Source organism: Benincasa hispida, chromosome 9, assembly GCF_009727055.1.
Source record: "Benincasa hispida cultivar B227 chromosome 9, ASM972705v1, whole genome shotgun sequence".
In the NCBI taxonomy this organism is placed as follows: Eukaryota; Viridiplantae; Streptophyta; class Magnoliopsida; order Cucurbitales; family Cucurbitaceae; genus Benincasa; species Benincasa hispida.
In genome coordinates, this window is record NC_052357.1 from 78,013,065 (window position 1) to 78,030,731 (window position 17,667).

The 17,667-nt window shown below is 34.2% G+C and overlaps 2 protein-coding genes across 2 annotated transcripts; both read right to left on the bottom strand.

Annotated features, from left to right (window-relative positions):
* Positions 1–773: 773 nt before the first annotated feature.
* Positions 774–6,350, bottom strand: LOC120087354 (phospholipase D Y-like). The gene is made up of 7 exons (XM_039044344.1): positions 6,108–6,350; positions 5,774–5,978; positions 5,174–5,375; positions 4,708–4,901; positions 3,673–3,826; positions 2,253–2,417; positions 774–1,474 (listed from the first exon to the last, which is right to left on the bottom strand). The coding sequence occupies exons 1-7, from the start codon at positions 6,289–6,291 to the stop codon at positions 1,013–1,015; spliced, it is 1,566 nt and encodes a 521-aa protein (XP_038900272.1). The 5' UTR covers positions 6,292–6,350; the 3' UTR covers positions 774–1,012.
* Positions 6,351–8,029: 1,679 nt separating this feature from the next.
* LOC120085128 (transmembrane 9 superfamily member 9-like) lies at positions 8,030–11,111 on the bottom strand. The gene is made up of 7 exons (XM_039040991.1): positions 10,867–11,111; positions 10,511–10,675; positions 10,227–10,336; positions 10,038–10,146; positions 9,842–9,954; positions 9,513–9,666; positions 8,030–9,271 (listed from the first exon to the last, which is right to left on the bottom strand). The coding sequence occupies exons 1-7, from the start codon at positions 10,984–10,986 to the stop codon at positions 8,117–8,119; spliced, it is 1,926 nt and encodes a 641-aa protein (XP_038896919.1). The 5' UTR covers positions 10,987–11,111; the 3' UTR covers positions 8,030–8,116.
* Between the last annotated feature and the right edge of the window lie 6,556 nt (positions 11,112–17,667).

Below are 17,667 nucleotides of genomic sequence, written 5' to 3' on the forward strand. Positions count from 1 at the left end.
GAAGGCTTCTTTGAGGCCCAAGTCCAACTATGTAACGGCCCAACAATGAGGAAACCCGGTCCAGCATATGGCCCATGTGGATTTGAAACAATTTTAAACATTTTTCTCAATATTAATATTAGATTATTTATTGAGCATATTTAACATTTTAAAAGAATCCATAGCTTCAAAATTTACTTACTATTTATGATAACAGAAGAAAAGAGAAGGAATAGATTCAATTTTTCTAGTGATCTAAGAAAATGAGTATTTGTCCATTCATTAGGGTTGATGTACTATAGGAACGAAATGTTTGAAATGTTTGTCATACATGACATATATTGTGCTAACTTTTCTTTATTCTTTTTTTTTTTTAGTTCAACATGTAAAGTAGAGATCTAACTCTCTAATACATAGGTCAATAACACGATATCTTAACCAATTGAGTTATATTCACGTTGGTGGTTATAATTTATCGATCTGAACATAATTTAATTGGTTAAAATATTGTATTTTGTTTTAAGAATTCAAATAATAAAAAATCTTCTCATGTCAGTCCAAAATTATTTCAAATTTGTACAAAACTATTCTTGTTCGGTAGGTAACTTTTTCCCCCATATAAATAAGCTTTCAATTCTAATATGACAAACTAGAAAACTTACATCTAAAACAAACTAAAGAGTGCCAATTGGCTCCACTCGATCACTTATTTTGGAAGTCTTATCTGCTTGGAAGGAACTTTTCAAGTATTAAAAGAAATGTTTTCAAGTGAAAAAAAAAAAAATTGTAAGCACTTTGCCCAAACAGACTCACTTTTACTAGTTTCGAATAACTTTTAATTCTAGACAAACTAAAGGTGTTTTCAGCTCTATTTTAGTTACAAAAACACACAATGGAATGTCATCCTTTCAACACAACACATCTAAATTGAATCTATAACACTAACAGGCTAGTGAAGAGCTATACTAAATAAACCACATGATTTTGTAGCTTGTTCATTTGTAGTTCCACCAAACCTTCATTCAAGTGCAGATCAGCTGGAAAATGTAGGGCCATCTTGTATGGTTTTAACAGGAACAGTATAAGGAGAATTCCAGTCAGCATCAAACACTTCTTGAACCTGCTTAACAATAGCTGGGTTGTATGTTCCAAAGCTGACACCAGAAGTTACATAGAAGTAATCCCATCCAAGATTGCTTGTTCCTATGTGTGCTCTAACATCACTAACTACAAACTTTCCATGCTGAACTCTAGTAAAACTTGGATATGCATTTTTCGTTCTCGTTCCGTTGTGATAAAGTGCCGGTCCCGTTTCATTATAACCGGGAACAACATAGTATTTGATCTCAACTTTGCCAAAACAATCATTGAATTTTGAAGAGTTACAGAGGATGTTTGAGTAGAGGAGAGACTTGAGGTATGGATCGGTGCTCTCAACAAAATGTGTCCAATATGATACCAATAACTTGACAGTTGCATTTTTTGAGAAGACGACCTGTAATGATAAATGGATTTGTCAAGATTTAAAATCTAGAATGAAAGCCCTTTTCTACCAGATTGTACAAGAAACCTCGGTATTGAAACTTAGAAATGGTTGGGGTTAGGATGCAGTGAATACCAAACGGCCTCACATAATTTTAATACTTGACATTACTAGTCTCAAGAATGCTCAACTATTGCATACCTTTCCGTCTGTTAAATGTTTTTGTAAGATCAACAACCTAAAAACTAGTCTCGATAAATTCCAAGTTTAGTCGTTGGCTTTTAAATTTGTGTCTAACAGGTCTCTAAACTTTAAAAAGTATATACAAGATCTCTAAACTTACAATTTTGTATTTAAAGTCCTTGTCTTTAAAAAATATTTAATAACTCTCTCAACTAGAACATATTTGAAATTAGTATATGAAACTAACAAACTTGTGTCTAATGGGTCTCTAACATATTTGAACTTTTTAAAAATTAATGGCTCTATTAGATGTAAAATTGAATATTTGTCTAATAAAATTCTACACTTTTAATTTTTTGTCTAATAGATCCATGAATTTTAAAAATTGTCCAATAGGTCTTTGACCTATTTACACAAAATTGCATGTTTAAAAATATGTTAACAAATTTAAAGTTTAGAGACCAAATAGACACAAACATGAAAGTTTAGAACCTTGTAATTTAACCACTTTGAGCCCTTTTTCTACATCATTTTCTAATAACAGTAATGGGAGTGCATTATAACATTAACCGCAGAAGCAATCAGGAAAAGTCACGGATAAATTTACCTCTGATATTGCAGAAGACAAGGACGACCAGTAAATTGTGGGTGTGGTAAATTGAGACTGACCCAGCCAGTCCATGGTACTAATCCTAACAGTTGCTCCACTGCTCACAGATTTAATTGTATCTGACCATGCCTGTTCGTCAGATTGGTACCTGCCAAATAATAGCTGTGGACTGCAAATGATTTTAAAGTGGAGGATGAGGTACACTATCTAAAACTAACAAGGTGTTTGGGGTGTTAAGTTGATTATTATAATTAATAGTTATTATAGTTCGTAGGTTATAATAGTTTATATGTTATAATAGTCTGTATATGGAATGCATACTATTATGATTATTTTGGTTTGGGTTATAATAGTTTGTGTTTGGAGTGTAGACTATCTTAGTCTAGGTAGGAAATAGTAAATACTATAACAAAGAAGGAAAGAGAAGGTGAGTAGGAAATAGTAAACACTTAGCAAAGAGAGATTTGAAATAGTGATATTGTAGTTAACTACAGGTTATAATAGTTGAAAACACCAACTAGTATTATTAGAACCCCAAACATGGAGTGTGCTGACTATAACAGCCCACTCTACCCACTTGAAGTTTGGGGTTCAAACACTCCCTAAATGTAAATGGAGACCTGTTAGTTGTTCACCCACTGGAGCTATTGATACAACTGAGCATCACCACCTTTCAAAAACAGTATTATCTCTCGGCCTATACAGCAAGCAATGGATACCAAGAAAAACGGCACCCAGAATACACATACAGGCCACAAACATGTGATATGCATTTCCACTTTTCCTCTAAACCGAATTCTTTATATTAATTTCTTCTAAACACTTCTAGTTGGTGTTGGTTTTGTGGCTTTGTCTGAATTCCACGTTTGTCTATGGATATGTCTTAATTTCTGGTATATAAGGATGTAAAGGTATCTTACATCCTCATCCTGGTAACCATTTTGCAGGGAAGTATGGGTTTATAGGATGCCTAATTGACATAAAAATCTGACAGAAGTCCAGAAGATCAATATTTTACTTGAACTGAAGTCGAAGTAATTCGTAACAAAATGATAATAGTTAACTACAGTAAATTGGGTTCGCACCTAAAGTTCAAAGTTGTATGTTAAACTAATATTTCATAAAAAGAATTTGTAATATCGATCAATTCACTTCACTACTTCTCAAAATCTATATCAGGTTTAATTTGATTGGATTGTTCAATTTAGTACGTGGTTAAATACTATATCTCTTAATTTTTCATATATCATATGAATTTAATAATGAATTTATAATACATTACTTGCTAATATTTTATAGCATGGCTCACCTTACTCAGGTTTTGTTCCTTTTCCCTTAACGCATTGTACTTACTTTAGTTTAAACTTCGTATTCCAGAAGAGAAATAGCACAAAAAGGTGACAATATTGCCAAATACCTCTGGAGGGGCGAAAGAGACATAGCAAGAGTAAGGCAGCAACGTTGATAAGCTGCTCCCAGGAGTCTGGATAGATAATTTGAGTGTGTAAGGATCTGAAATAAACGGATATCCTAATGTATGGAGAAACTTCATATACGGTGGAAGCGGTGACCTGCAAAATGGTTAACAGTACCAAACAATGTTAACAGTGAGCATATTGGAAACTTCACATATGAATGGATATCCTAGATTGCACGAAGAGGAATGTGGCAGAGAAAATGTTTAACTTAAGCAAAACAAATTAAATACCAGTGATACAAACATATCGGTACGTCTAATTTGTAATTGTGTTTTCAAGTATCCTTAAATTTCTCCATGTACATTTGAACCAACTTGAGGGAAGAAAAAAAAAGTGAAGTTGATTACAGGAAAACAAACTATATCTATATTTATCCTCACATGCTAAACATTGATATATTTCAAGAAACTAAATTTAATATAAGCTCAAAATTCTTTGCGCTATATCTATAGGGAATGGGGATTTGGGAAATGGATTTTATTGGCCTGTATTTGTAAATTTTACTGCCATTTTTTTCATTTTCAATATTATTCTCTCCATATTTGCCAGTCACAAACCGATTTCACTGTGTTTCTCATCTAAAATAACATAACCTTATTAAATAGATCATTTACTATGGGAGTAACAAATACAACCAGGGGCCTTTTTCGAAAGACAACATACATTTTACATAAATTGGCTACCACCAGGGCTTAAATTGATTTGTTCCCTGGGAAGGAAGTTTTTTTTTAAGGATTCCAACCTCCTAAGATGCATTGATGATAGATTACAATTATTAGAAGGTCCATGCAACGTTTTTGATAAGTGGCTCTTGATATATGCATTCCTTCAGGAGCCAGAAGAAAAAATCCTCAGTTCCTTGCATCTAACTACTCAGAAAAAGGAAGAAAAAAGGAATCTACTGCCAATATTGAATAAATCACAAAAGTACATTCTTCTGAAAAATGAAGGAAAACGAGAATTGTTGGACTTGCCTGCATCTAGACTCAGGATCAATAAAATATGACCAGCAAGGAACTTTTCTATGTGTCTGCCACTGGTGGTCAAATATTGTTCTTGTATAATCCGTGTGATTAAGAAATGCAAGTTTCAATAGATTGTCAAAGTAGACCTTCACATGAGCTGCTATTCTTGGGCAGCCAGCAAGATATATTCCGAGTTCCTTCACCTAAAACCATCAAGTGATTGTGGCATCAAGCTTAAGACTCAATTTCATTAACACTGTTGTGTGTGTGTGACCAATACTAAATATAACCAAAGAATTCAATGACAATGTTCGAAAAGGGTGCCCGGGAAATCAGAATTATACTTTTCACCAATAAATAAAAACCACTATCAAAGATTTGAAGCTCCATTACCTGTTTCAAAGCCTCCTAATCAACTAATAATGTGGCTGAAGGTAAATTCTTGATATAAAAAGTGCTTTCAGTATCAGCTTACCTGTGAAAGAGATTTCCAATCCTGGTTTGCAGACCCTATATACACATCCCTATCATCAGATATCCAAACTTTGGAATGGACTATGCCTGACCCATACCAATCACCGAGTAGTAAAGTTACATTCTGCACGTTTGGTCTTCCAGATGCTAAGTCAGCTGGTTCTTTTACATAGTTAGGATATACTCCCGAGTGAGATACCAGCCTACATAATGAAAAGTTCTCAAATCAATAAACATAATGAAGAATTTCAAAATTATTTACTTAAATAGGTCAGATCCGAAATTTCCACCATCAAATAGATAAGCAATTACATGATTATTTGCTGATAGCATATCTTCTTCTTGAAAAAGTCTGCTTATAGATCATAACCATAAATTGTTTCATCATTCAAATAGATAAGCAATTAAAACTCTTAAAACTTACATATTGATCTTATCATCTTCAAGGAGTAAAATATGCATATTTTGAACTACCAAGTATAATTTAATACTACAGTATGTAAGGTAAACTCCAGAGCAGATAATCATTTGTATTTAAACCATTTCTATTTCCCAACCCTATATTATTATCAAAGCAACACCAAACCCACATTCAATCTACCTGACATTGACATTGCGATCGGCAGCTTTCTCTATGGCTGAATAAACATCATAACCTTTACTGGCCCCAAATTTCTTCAAATCCTCAATCGAGTATCCATAGTCCCCCGATCGGGAATCATTAGGACCAACTAGTAATTCCCAATACTGAGCAATAATATCCAAACGCTGCGTCGAGTTCCCAGCTAACCATACGAACACATCTCCTGATAATCCAACAAATCTAAGAATTAGGTCAAAATTTCTAGGGATCTAAACCGAGATGATTGGAGCAAAAAAAACAAAATAATCAAATGAATTTGAAATGCAAATGGCAAAATGAGTATTAGATTTACGAGTAGAGAGGACGCCTTGAACCAGCTGAAGCTGCGGCATATCGGTGGGAATTGATTGTACAAGCCAAGCCTTGCATTGTGATCGAGTGAAGGAGAGAACAGGCGGGAATTGGCTGATGAAGAAGAAGAAGAAGAAGAGAGCACTGAAAATGGTAGTTACAGTTGGAGTCTGCGCTTTCATCATCCTTCAACGTCCTTTGAAATGGTAGCAAATTATCTTTTTATCCTCAATTTCAAGGCTTTTTTACGTTCTGTTTACCTTCGCTTTGACTAAAACGCCCCCCTTTAATTTCGTGTAAAAAAAACCCAATTTTTTTTTAGAGAAAATATATTAAAAAGTTGGTGAAAAACTTAAATACAGGCTGAGTCGGCTGACAAAGCGGACGACATCTTATCCAAAAAATGACCAAAACAAAAACTCTTTTTGACCCCCTGAGAGAAGAGACACTAAAAAAAAATATCCGCTTAAACTGTTGCAAGGGCAAGAACAATCTTGTTACGAGCCTTATTACAAAAAGAAAATCTCAAAACATTCGTTTGAGGAGTGAGGAAAAGAATATCCTCATCATCATTCAACATTTCTGATAAATCTATACTATCTTTGTTTAGGATATTGATAATCTCCAGAGAATCCAACTCGATTACTAAAGGGGTAAGTACTTTGAAAACTTGTCGTGTAAAAAAATCCCAAATTTTAATATATATATATATATATATATTCTCAGTTATTCACATTAACTAATTTACTTTGATGTTTAGGAAAAAAAGTTATTCATTTTGATTCGGGAACTCGGGAACTAGATTGTTATTAAAAAATTTATAACAATCGTATGAGAGATAAAATTAGTTCTAAGCTAGATTGGTAATTAGCGGCAATTTCTTCCAAAATTATTTTTGTTTTCGTTTTTGTCTTTTTAGGAAAAGACTTTTTTATAATATTGCAATTTGCATGTAGATCCATTATAATAACAATAAAAATTTTCCTATTTCAAAATTATTCTATGTAAAATGAATAAACAAGATTAGTGAACAGGCGGACCATACAATGTACAGACGGCACCGAATTTTGAAAGGAAAATAAAAATAGTTTGTATCACATCAAAATTTAAGGTAGAATTTGATAAATTAAAAATTTAGGATAGAAAATTAATAGCCATACCAAATATAAATGCAAATTAAAAAAAAACTTCAATGGGCTACATGGTTCCAACGGTCATATTTTACTTTTTAAATAAACACAATCTTAATAATGGTAATATTATAGTAATTTTTTTTAATAATATTGATACTATTGTAATTAACTTATGTATAAACAATCAATTTCTAAATATCCTATTCGTTAATTTGTCGTGTGTGTATATATTTAAGTGAAAGTTTTTCCCTGTTATTTAGTCATTTTGAAAAATAAATAAATAATCATAAATTTCAATATATAAAAAAATTACTTGAATACCTATGGCCTCTCATAACCATTTTACTTTTTATTTTTTGTTTTTGAAAATTAGGTTTATTTTCTCCCAATTTCTTACCATGGTATGTATATTTTTCAAGTACAATGGTTGAATTCTTAACCAAATTCCAAATTCCAAAACCAAATTCTTAAAAAATATATTTTTTTTGTTTTTAAATTTTGACTTTATTTTTTAAACCATTGATAAAATGTAGATAACAAAGGAAGAAATTTATAGAGGTAAAAGAAGTAGTGTCTAAGTGTAATTTTCAAAAAAACAAAAATTAAAAAACCAAATCGTTACGGGATCTATGTTATTCATTTTCTATTCAATTATTAAATATTTATTAACTAATTAAATTTTTTCCAGCATCCCATCCTTTTGGCTCTGGCCTGCTAATGCTAGTGATTAAGTTTCACCGTTCACAGTTCAAACAATATATGAATGTCAAAAGCATTAAGTACCAGGATCTTTCAACTACAAAAACCCTTAGCTTCTCAAGTTTAGTACACAATGAAAGGAAAATCAAAGAGAAAGCAATAAGGAAGAAAAACCATGCTAATCAAATTTCACACTGGAATAGATGACTCTTGTGAACCAAAAGCATGCAAAGAATCCAATGGTACCAGTCAGCACAAAGAATGCATATGAAGCAACTAACATGTATCCTATGTACAACAACACAGAAATAAGCTTTGTGATCTCCAGGGACTTGGAGAAGTACGAAATCGAGTAAAGGAAGAGGTAAATAGCAACTGAGCCCGATGTTATGTACGATCGCCACCACCAGCGATAATCCTCCCTGCATAACTGTAAATAACAAAGCATGATGGATATTTCAGCACAAGTGACAGTGAGGATGACAAAAACCGGCAAGTGGAAGCCAAAGAACCAATAAAACTGATTTAGCCAAGTTGCAGTAAGGCTGAAGGACAACTCGACGAAGACGGTTGAAAAGGGGAGTATCCCTCCGATCAAAACAATAGGGATCGGATTCATGTACCAGGACTGACGTGGGATTTGCCTGTGGAGTGAGTTGGTCTTCACAGGTTTTTCAATTGCTTCCTTCTTGAATCCAACATAACTTCCCACAAAGACAAGCGGGGCAGAGATTCCAATCCATAGAAGGAGCAGAACAAACATTGCCCAAGATGGCACTTCTACAGATGATTTTTGAGCCCATAAGAGAGCATTTAACAGGGAAAAGATTATATAGATGACAGAAGGGAATGTGAAGGCTGTCTTAAAGGCAATTTTCTTCCAATCTGAACCGTTAAACATCTTGTAAAGACGGGCAGACACGTAACCAGCACAGAGGCTCATGAAGATCCAAAGCAAGAGCATGGTTGTAATAAGATCGCCCTTACTACAAGGGGAGAGGAGTCCCAGGATGGCCAAAAGCATAGTGCCAAGAATCATTCCAAGAATCTGAACTCCAGTGCCAACATGGACGCAAAGGAGATCTGAATTACATGGTGGCCTGAAAACATCCCCGTGGATGAGTTTCCAACCTGTCGCTTTTTGGGCTCTATCTTGGGTCTCAAGATCGTTGTAGTTAAAAATATCACGGTGAATCCGCCACACAATTACTGCCAGTATGCCAGAGATCACAAGAATAGACTCTAAACCATTCAGTATAGAGAACCAGTGCATCTGGTCATCCCTTGTGGCAAGATAGGCGTCCCATCTTGCTGGCCAATCGACCTCACTCTCCTTCAATTTAGGAAGAATAATACATGTTATTGGTGAAAAGCAAATAACTATGTGATTGACCTGATGGTATTTGACAATAAGCGATACAGCAGCAAAGAAACAAAATGCAAGGAAATAAGCACCCAAAAAAAAAAAAAAATCATAATTGGGATAATACTCATGCTCTGGTAACAACTAACAACTGAAGAATATTTGGATATAAAATGCAATCATACAGTTCTAATTAACTATTAAGACATACCTGGTACTCAATGTCATAAGTAAAAATGATTTCCTTGCCTTCCTCAACCACTTGAGGACCATCGGAGTTAATAACCGTAACTTTTGAGATTGGGTCACAAGTTGATAGACGGGTATTCCTTTCTTTCCATTTCCCATTATACTCATGTTTGATACTGCTTGGCATCCAAAAGTTATAGAGAAGAAGTCATGTAAAATCATAAACATATAAGAACTCTACTGCAAAGCATGGATGGCAGTACGTAAGGTTTGGCTAAGCACCAGAGCGGTGATAAGAAGATTTGAACTTAATCAAATGGGGGATGGAAGAGAGGGAGAAAAGGGGAAAACCTGAATGGCTTAACCTCAAATCCCACAATTCTAGTAGAATTTGCTCGTAAATCATGATAATACTTGATGGTAAATAACAAGTGGTTGTAGATGAAGTATTTTTCAGCTTGTTCCTGAGCATAGAGAAACAAACGTGAGCATTTTCAAATATCATACAACCACTGCAAGTTCATCAATACAAAATGAGAAAACTTGCCTCAGAATAATACCCTTTAAGCCCCATATGAAATCCAAGTTGATAAGCAAGGGGAGACTCATGTTCAAATATTCTAATCGGATGAACCAAAGGGAGGTTATCAAGAATCCTATCAAATGCATGGCAAACTCATTAAAAAAATGCATAATACCCAAGAGTCTAATCTGGCTAGGTGAAGGACTTTCATACATTTGAACCATATACTCATCCTCAATCTTCTTTTTCAACTTTTCAGCTCCTTCGCTGTCAAGTTCAATCCGGCATATTATGTTGCACAGCCGATGCTCCAACATTTTGGCCTGCAAACACAACGCCATAAACTTGAAAACGCCACAGATTTTAATAATTGAATAAGCTCTTTGCTATCATTTTCTATGGAACCTTTTTGTGATTGATAATGACAATACAAACATAAAAAATACATCAAAACTAGAAGGACTCTGTATAATCTTAAGAATGGATATAAAAGCTACCACATAAGGGGAGTTTTGACTTCGATCACCAAGTAAAATTTCTCCGAGATTCTCCGCATCGTCCTCAATCTTTTCGGGACGACAAAACGGAAGTGAGTAATACGAAACCGGCAACTGGGTCTTTGTAGAAGTTAATCCTTTCACCTTCACTTTCAAGTCATCCCCCTGCAAAAAAAAAAAAAAAAAAAAAAAAAGAAGAATCGGTACATATTCTCAGACAATTTCTCAAACACCTCGGCGGCATAAAACCTTAATCATTATAAAAACACCCTTTACAACATACTTCGCTATATTTCGAACTCTAATCCAATAAACAAACGTAAATCTAATGAATCCATCAGAAGTTTTGAATTGACCTTCTTGAAATCCACTGGACGAATGCCGAAGAAGTTGAAACAGTGGACATAGTGAAAGAGAAGCAGAAAGCTGAGAGAGATCGTCAATGTCCGGACTGGAAGAGAGCTCCGAGACGCCATTGGTGAGTTTGAAGAGAATTACAGAACAAGAACTGTAGTCAACGAGATGCAATCTTGTTCTTCCCTTCTCCATCTTCCTCACCACGCGGAATCTCATGCACTTGCAGTTGGTCAACGTGATTATAAAAGGCGTAGTTGCGAAATAACAAATGTACATATATATCTATATATATTGTAAATTCAGTAATGGTTTTTGAAAGGGTTGTTTTTAAATATAGGAAAATGAGTAAACTTTTGAATCTATTTGTCTATCTATTTGGTTATATTTGAAAATATTTTCAACAGTTTTATCATTTAAAATAAATATAACAAAAAAAAAAAATTCAATTTTTTATTATTCCAATTTTACTATTTTTGGTGGTTTCATCGTGTATATGCTTATTTGATATACTTAGGGGCGTATATGGATCGGATTGGTCCAGTTGGCAACCTAAATGATTCAAACATGGTCTCCAACTAATAACTAATTTCATAAAGCTAAAGTCATACATACTAAATGTCTATAATATCTCTTACAAACTTTATAAAAAAAGAAACGTTCTTAAAAGAAAAATATAAAGAATTCACAAAATCACCAATTCTAAAAGAAATATATATATATAATTCAGGTTGGGTTGAGTCAGCCCAATTTTTTTTATTCAACTCTAGACCCAACCCAACTAAAAAAAGTAGAAAAGATTCAACCCAACTCTACCAAAATACTAACCCAACCCTTATAATTTGGGTTGGGTAGTCCGGATTGTTCAGGTTTGGGTTATTTGAACACCCCTAGATATACTTTATGTTTAGTGTATTAGTTAACTATCAATCAACTGGTATACTTTATATTTAGCAGACTAGTCAGTTATAGAATTGACATATCAAATTTACCACTCATTATACAAAATTTATCAGTAAATCAACATTCATGCACTTGTTACTATTCGTTGATTTAATTTGAATCTTCATTAATTTGTTTTGGAGTATTAATGTTATATTATATATGATGGGATTTGAATCCTAAGCGGAGGCGTGTGAACGTCTTGCATTCTACTAATCAAATTTTACATAAACAAGATCAGTGTACTAAAACATAATATGTGTAGAATAAACATGTGAAATAACATGCTTTAGAGAAAGGAAAAAATCATTCTTACCTTTGTAGATTCCCAAGCTCCTAGAACGATCCTCTCAATATTCCAACAAACGATTCCTCCAACGATCTTGAAGCCTCCACTCGCATCTAGTGGTTACTATTTTGCGGTCTAGTCTTATGTAAACTCATTACATGGGATACCCCCACTCACATGTCACTTACACGAACGTGTTGGACATAGTGTTTGTATCAAATACAAAGTGGTCCGTATTTATAGTGTTACCAGGATAACATACCCAACCCTATCCCTATACTATAAACCCTTTAGGTTGTATTTTGAACATTGATCCCTATATGTCTCTACATATAGTTCAAGACTTATAGGGCAACCTTGGATGTTGTTTTATTGGATTTAGGGTTATTAAAAAAAAAAAAAAAAAACAACAAAAAATAACATTTATTGAAATAACATCTATAACTCTTTATTGATGATGATCAATTAATAACACTTACCATCTATGAGTTTTAGGGCATAAAACCCTACAAACTCCCACTTGAACAAAAACTCTAGCCAGTGGGTTGTACATGATATCAAAATCCAAAGGGTGGGATTCTGGCAAATAAATACTAAACTAAGACATCATATACTCATTACACATCTCTCACTTGTCCTAGATTATAAAATGTACATGTCTTGTAGACTTATATTCTCTAGATGACCCTTGAACACTTTAGCCGAGAGAGCCTTCGTAAATGGATCAACAATGTTGTGCTCCTAGGTGATCTTTATGATGATCACATCTTCTCATTGCATAATCTCCCATATGAGATGATACTTCCTCTCAATATACTTTCCTCATTTGTGACTGCAAGGTTCTTTAAAGTTAGCTACTGCCCTACTGTTGTCACAGTATAAGGTGATGGACAAGTCCATATCGAACCACTTCTAAATCGCCTAGAAACGCCAAACTACTTCCTTTGCTACTTCACAAACAGCTACATACTCAGCTTCCATAGTGGAATCTACAATGCATCCTTACTTGATGCTATGCCATATTACAGCTCCTTCGTTCAGGGTAAATACTGATCCTGACGTGGATTTCCTAGAATCCTTGTCAGTTTAGAAATCAGAGTCGGTGTATCCTATCAGGATCAAATTCTTAGCTCCATACACTAGCTTGTAGTCCCTCAGTTGTTAGGATTGATGTCCTAAATCTAGTGTATCTCGTGGTTTGTAGTTTTGTTAAACAAATTATTTATCTAATAAAATCAGAGGTATTTTATTTGACAATTAGACCGCATTAATTGAAACTAATAAACTAAGATCCAAGGTTATTTTATGAAACTTAAACATGTATGTAGAGACATATAGGTGGATCATGTTTAAGTAATAACCTAAATGGACTATAATAGATGGATAAGGTTGGGTATCCTAGTAACACTACGAATACGACCCACTTTGTAGATGAAGGAATTGTGAGATCCATTGCGGAAGCGAGATCGTACTAATTTTATTTTAAGAATAAAGTTACAGAACATTCAAATTATGCATAATCAGAAAAATTTACAACATGCTAAAGAGGGAATTAGGGAATAAATACCACTTACCCTTGAAGTCAAAAGGTCTTCACGTATTCTCTCGATTCGATCACGAACTCTTCTATCTCCAAAAACCCGTAGCAACTTAAATGACCACTACCACAAGAGAACCTCCTGTATTCTCCTTAGGGGATGAGAATAAGCCAGAGTGGTGGGCTCTGCTGAGATTTTGGGAAGAGGGAAATAATTTTGAGAGAAAGAGAAAAACAAAATTCTTCTGTGTGTTCTTTGAAAAAAATTTCCAGAGAGAACTTTTCTTCTTCAGAAGCAAGAGAGAGAAGAAAAAACTTATGTAACTCCCCTCACCTCAAGATAGATTGAGAGAAAATTAAGAGGATGAAAGTTGTAACTCCCTCCCTTTAATTTTAAAAAATTAAATTAAATCAAATTTCATTTAATAAAAAATAAATATATATGTACATATAATAACTAACTTATTATATGTAACTATATGTTATATCAAAATATAACACATAACTTATAGTTTTTATATTGTATCAAATACAATATAACCTATAATTTTTATTTCTCTCAATCATTCATGGTATTTAGTATAAATCACATTTATACTAAATTTAATTAAATGAATCTCATCCATATAATTAGTATTTGAATCACATTCAAATATTTAATTCATCTCAAAATAAACTTTATCTTATAATGTATCAAATACATTATATTAATTCTATCACATATAATTAATTCTCTAAATTAATTTGAACAATTCAAATTAATCCAAAATTAATTCTCAATAATCCCTGTTGAGCTACAAAGGAACCTTATGGAATTATAGATTGAAGCTCCAATGGTACTTGAATAATTAATTAAACTCATTTAATTTAATTAATTATTCAACATCCATTAACTGCCGGTCACTCCACTAAAGACCGATAACTACACTATTCGCACTATAGATATATTTTTGTGTTCATTGGATATAACCAGTCAACAGTATGATGACCCTTCACAAATTACTCGCAAGTACAGCTGGGCCAAAATTACCATTTCTCCCATGGAGTCACATCTAACTTCTTAAGTACCACTGATCCCTCTAATGAACAATAAGTCATATTCCAACTATGACCAAATCCTTCTCAGGCCAAGAGAAGGTGTGGCCACATTATTCAAGCCCCGGAATCAGCCCTTAAGGGAGAAATTTATCTACTTACTTGATATTAGGGAAGGAGCGAATTTCGTCTTGTGTAGCTGTGTTCCCAGTTCTCCAATCAGACAAATCCTCAAAATAGTAGGCATATTGAGTCGACGATCTGGTCACTCTCACCCATGAAAATCAAAGGACCGCCTTTATAGGTAGGTGTTCACAACTCACTCAGGATTCAGGTGATGTCACCTATGGTCATCCTAGTGAAAATATTTTTGGGATTGGTGTCCTAATTCTCCTAGAGTCTCGTAGTTTGTAAACATTGTACACATTGTTATTAATAAAATAAGAGTTATTTTATTTACATTTACTCATATCCAATAAACAAAGATCCGTGATTATTTCATGTAAACTTAAGCATGTATATGAGATATACAAGTGGATCAGACCTTAAGTAATAACCTAAATAGTCTGTAGTATAAAGACAAAGGAGGGATACCTTATCCTGGTGACACTACGGATATGACCCACTTTGTAGAGGTTTACAAGTGTTGTGAACTACTACAGATAGACTGATCCTGACCATTCATGTGGAGATATGCGAGCAGGGGTGTCCTATACAAAGAGTTTGTATAAGACTGGACCACGAGATGATTAGTCTCTTTATATAACGTCGTTGATAACTGAGACTTACATCTCACTAAAACGACCATAGGTGACATGACCTTAATTCTGAATGTTTTGGGAACTCCTGCCTATGAGGGTGATCCTTTGATTAGTATGGGTGAGAGTGACCAAATTGCCAACTCAACAAGCCTAGCTTTTTGGGGATTTGTCTGATTAGGCAGTTGGGAACTCAGTTACACAAGACAGAATTCACTCCTTCCCCGAAGCAGGGGTAAGTAGATAGATTGCTCCTTTAAGGGCTGATTCTGGGTCTTGAACATAGTGGCCAGACTCTATCTTTGGAAGAGAGGACCCAGTCATAGTAGGACTATGACTTATTGTTCATTAGAGGAATCATTGGTACTTAAGGAGTTAGATGTAACTACAGGGGCAAAACGGTAAATTGGCCAAACTGTACTTACGAGCGATCTGTGAAGAGTTATCGCACTATTGGTTGGTTGATATGGATACAGAAATATATCTATAGTGAGAAGAGTGCAACTGTCGGTCTTTAGTGGAGTGCTCGACAGTTAACGCGATGGTGGTTCTCGTGACTAAAGAAGTTTTAGTCAGTTATTCACGTACTGTTGGAGCTTCAAGCTACAAGTCCATAAGGTCTCCTTGGTAGCTTAATGGATTCAAGTTGAGAATCAAATTTTGGGGTTAGTTTGAAGTGTTCAAATTAAACAAGAGGAAATTCAATTATAATGATGTAATTGGTGTGATGTATGAGATACATCAAATGAAAGAATTAATGTAAATATGATTTACATTAAGTACCATAAAATAGAAAAAGAACTATGGTTTGTATGTTTCATGAGATGAAATATTAAAACTATAGGTTATAAATATAAAATGATAAGTTGGTTAGCATATTTATTTATAATATATTAATTATATGATAATTAATTTCTTTTTCTCTAATAACCGATTGAGTGGGAGGTTATTGGTAGTTTTATGGTAACCGTGAGATAAAAGAAAAATTGTTTTTCCAATTTTAGTAGTTACTTCATTCGGAAAGAACTCACGGAGACAAACTATCAAGTGAAAGAGTTTCACTAAGCGATAGCTATTAAGAGACTACACGATCAGCTAAGGGATCGCTTACCTTTGGCTATACAATAATTAATCAATTGATCGTTGCTACACGATCGAGTGGCTAAGTCTACACGATAGGCTGTTATTTACTAAACGATCGAGTACATCGTCTATACGATAGACAGTGTATTATCTCCCACTTGCTCGATCGTCTACTCGATTGTAGACCTCCAGTCTCTTTCTCAAGCCAAGATCATACAGAGCCCACAACTCCTGGATTCTCACACTGAGAATACTAAGGTAACCATTATGGTGGCGTCCTCACTCAGTTCGTGGATCGAGTTAGACTCGATTGGGTTCGAGGAGCTATTGGTCGTTCATTGTGTTCGTGGTCGTGTTGTTGGAGTTTCTGTTCGTCACGTTCGAGTGCTGTTCTTGGACGTTTATAGATTGATCGAGGGATTTGTGAAGAATGATTTTTTAAAGGTATGCATCCTCTAGCCCTTGTATCATTGTTTAGAATGCTGTAATTTCTAGTTGTGCATGACCTATTAGTTTCCGTTTTAAGACTGTAATTGTTAGTGTTCAATTCGAATGGAATTTGGAACGGTCCCTTCCGCTGCTCATAGAAATCCTCGTGTTTGATTTCCTTCAAATGTAAGTCTCTACAATTAATGGTGTTATATAATGAGACTAGTCCTTTCATAGTCCGGTCTTATACAAACTCTTTGTATAGGATACCCATGCTCACATGTCTCCACATGAATGATCAGGATCAGATCATTTGTAGCACTTTACAACACTTATAACATCTACAAAGCGGGTCGTATCCGTAGTGTTACTAGGATAAGGTACCTAACCTTATCCATCTACTACAGACCATTTAGATTATCATTTAAACATGATCCACCTATATGTCTCTACGTACATGTTTAAATTACATAAAATAACCTAGGATCTTTGTTTATTGGATTGAGTACATGATCATAAAATAATAATTATTTTAATAATAACAATTTGTTAATACAAAGTTTACAAACTACAAGAATACAAGATAGATTTAGGACACCAATCCCAACAGTAGATGTTACAATTGTTGTAAAGTGCTACAAATGATATGGTCCCGATCATTCATGTGGAGACATACGAGCGGGGGTATTATATACAAAGAGTTTGTATAAGACCAAACCACAAAATGAAT

Coding starts and splice junctions, on each gene's coding strand:
- LOC120085128 (XM_039040991.1), bottom strand. CDS start 10,986: ATGGCGTCTCGGAGCTCTCTTCCAGTCCGGACATTGACGATCTCTCTC. Junction 10,337..10,510: donor GTCAAAACTCCCCTTATGTG/GTAGCTTTTATA, acceptor TTGTGTTTGCAG/GCCAAAATGTTGGAGCATCG. Junction 9,667..9,841: donor TTTGAGGTTAAGCCATTCAG/GTTTTCCCCTTT, acceptor GATGCCAAGCAG/TATCAAACATGAGTATAATG.
- LOC120087354 (XM_039044344.1), bottom strand. CDS start 6,291: ATGATGAAAGCGCAGACTCCAACTGTAACTACCATTTTCAGTGCTCTC. Junction 3,827..4,707: donor GATCCTGAGTCTAGATGCAG/GCAAGTCCAACA, acceptor ACCATTTTGCAG/GTCACCGCTTCCACCGTATA. Junction 2,418..3,672: donor TCTCTTTCGCCCCTCCAGAG/GTATTTGGCAAT, acceptor TGCAGTCCACAG/CTATTATTTGGCAGGTACCA.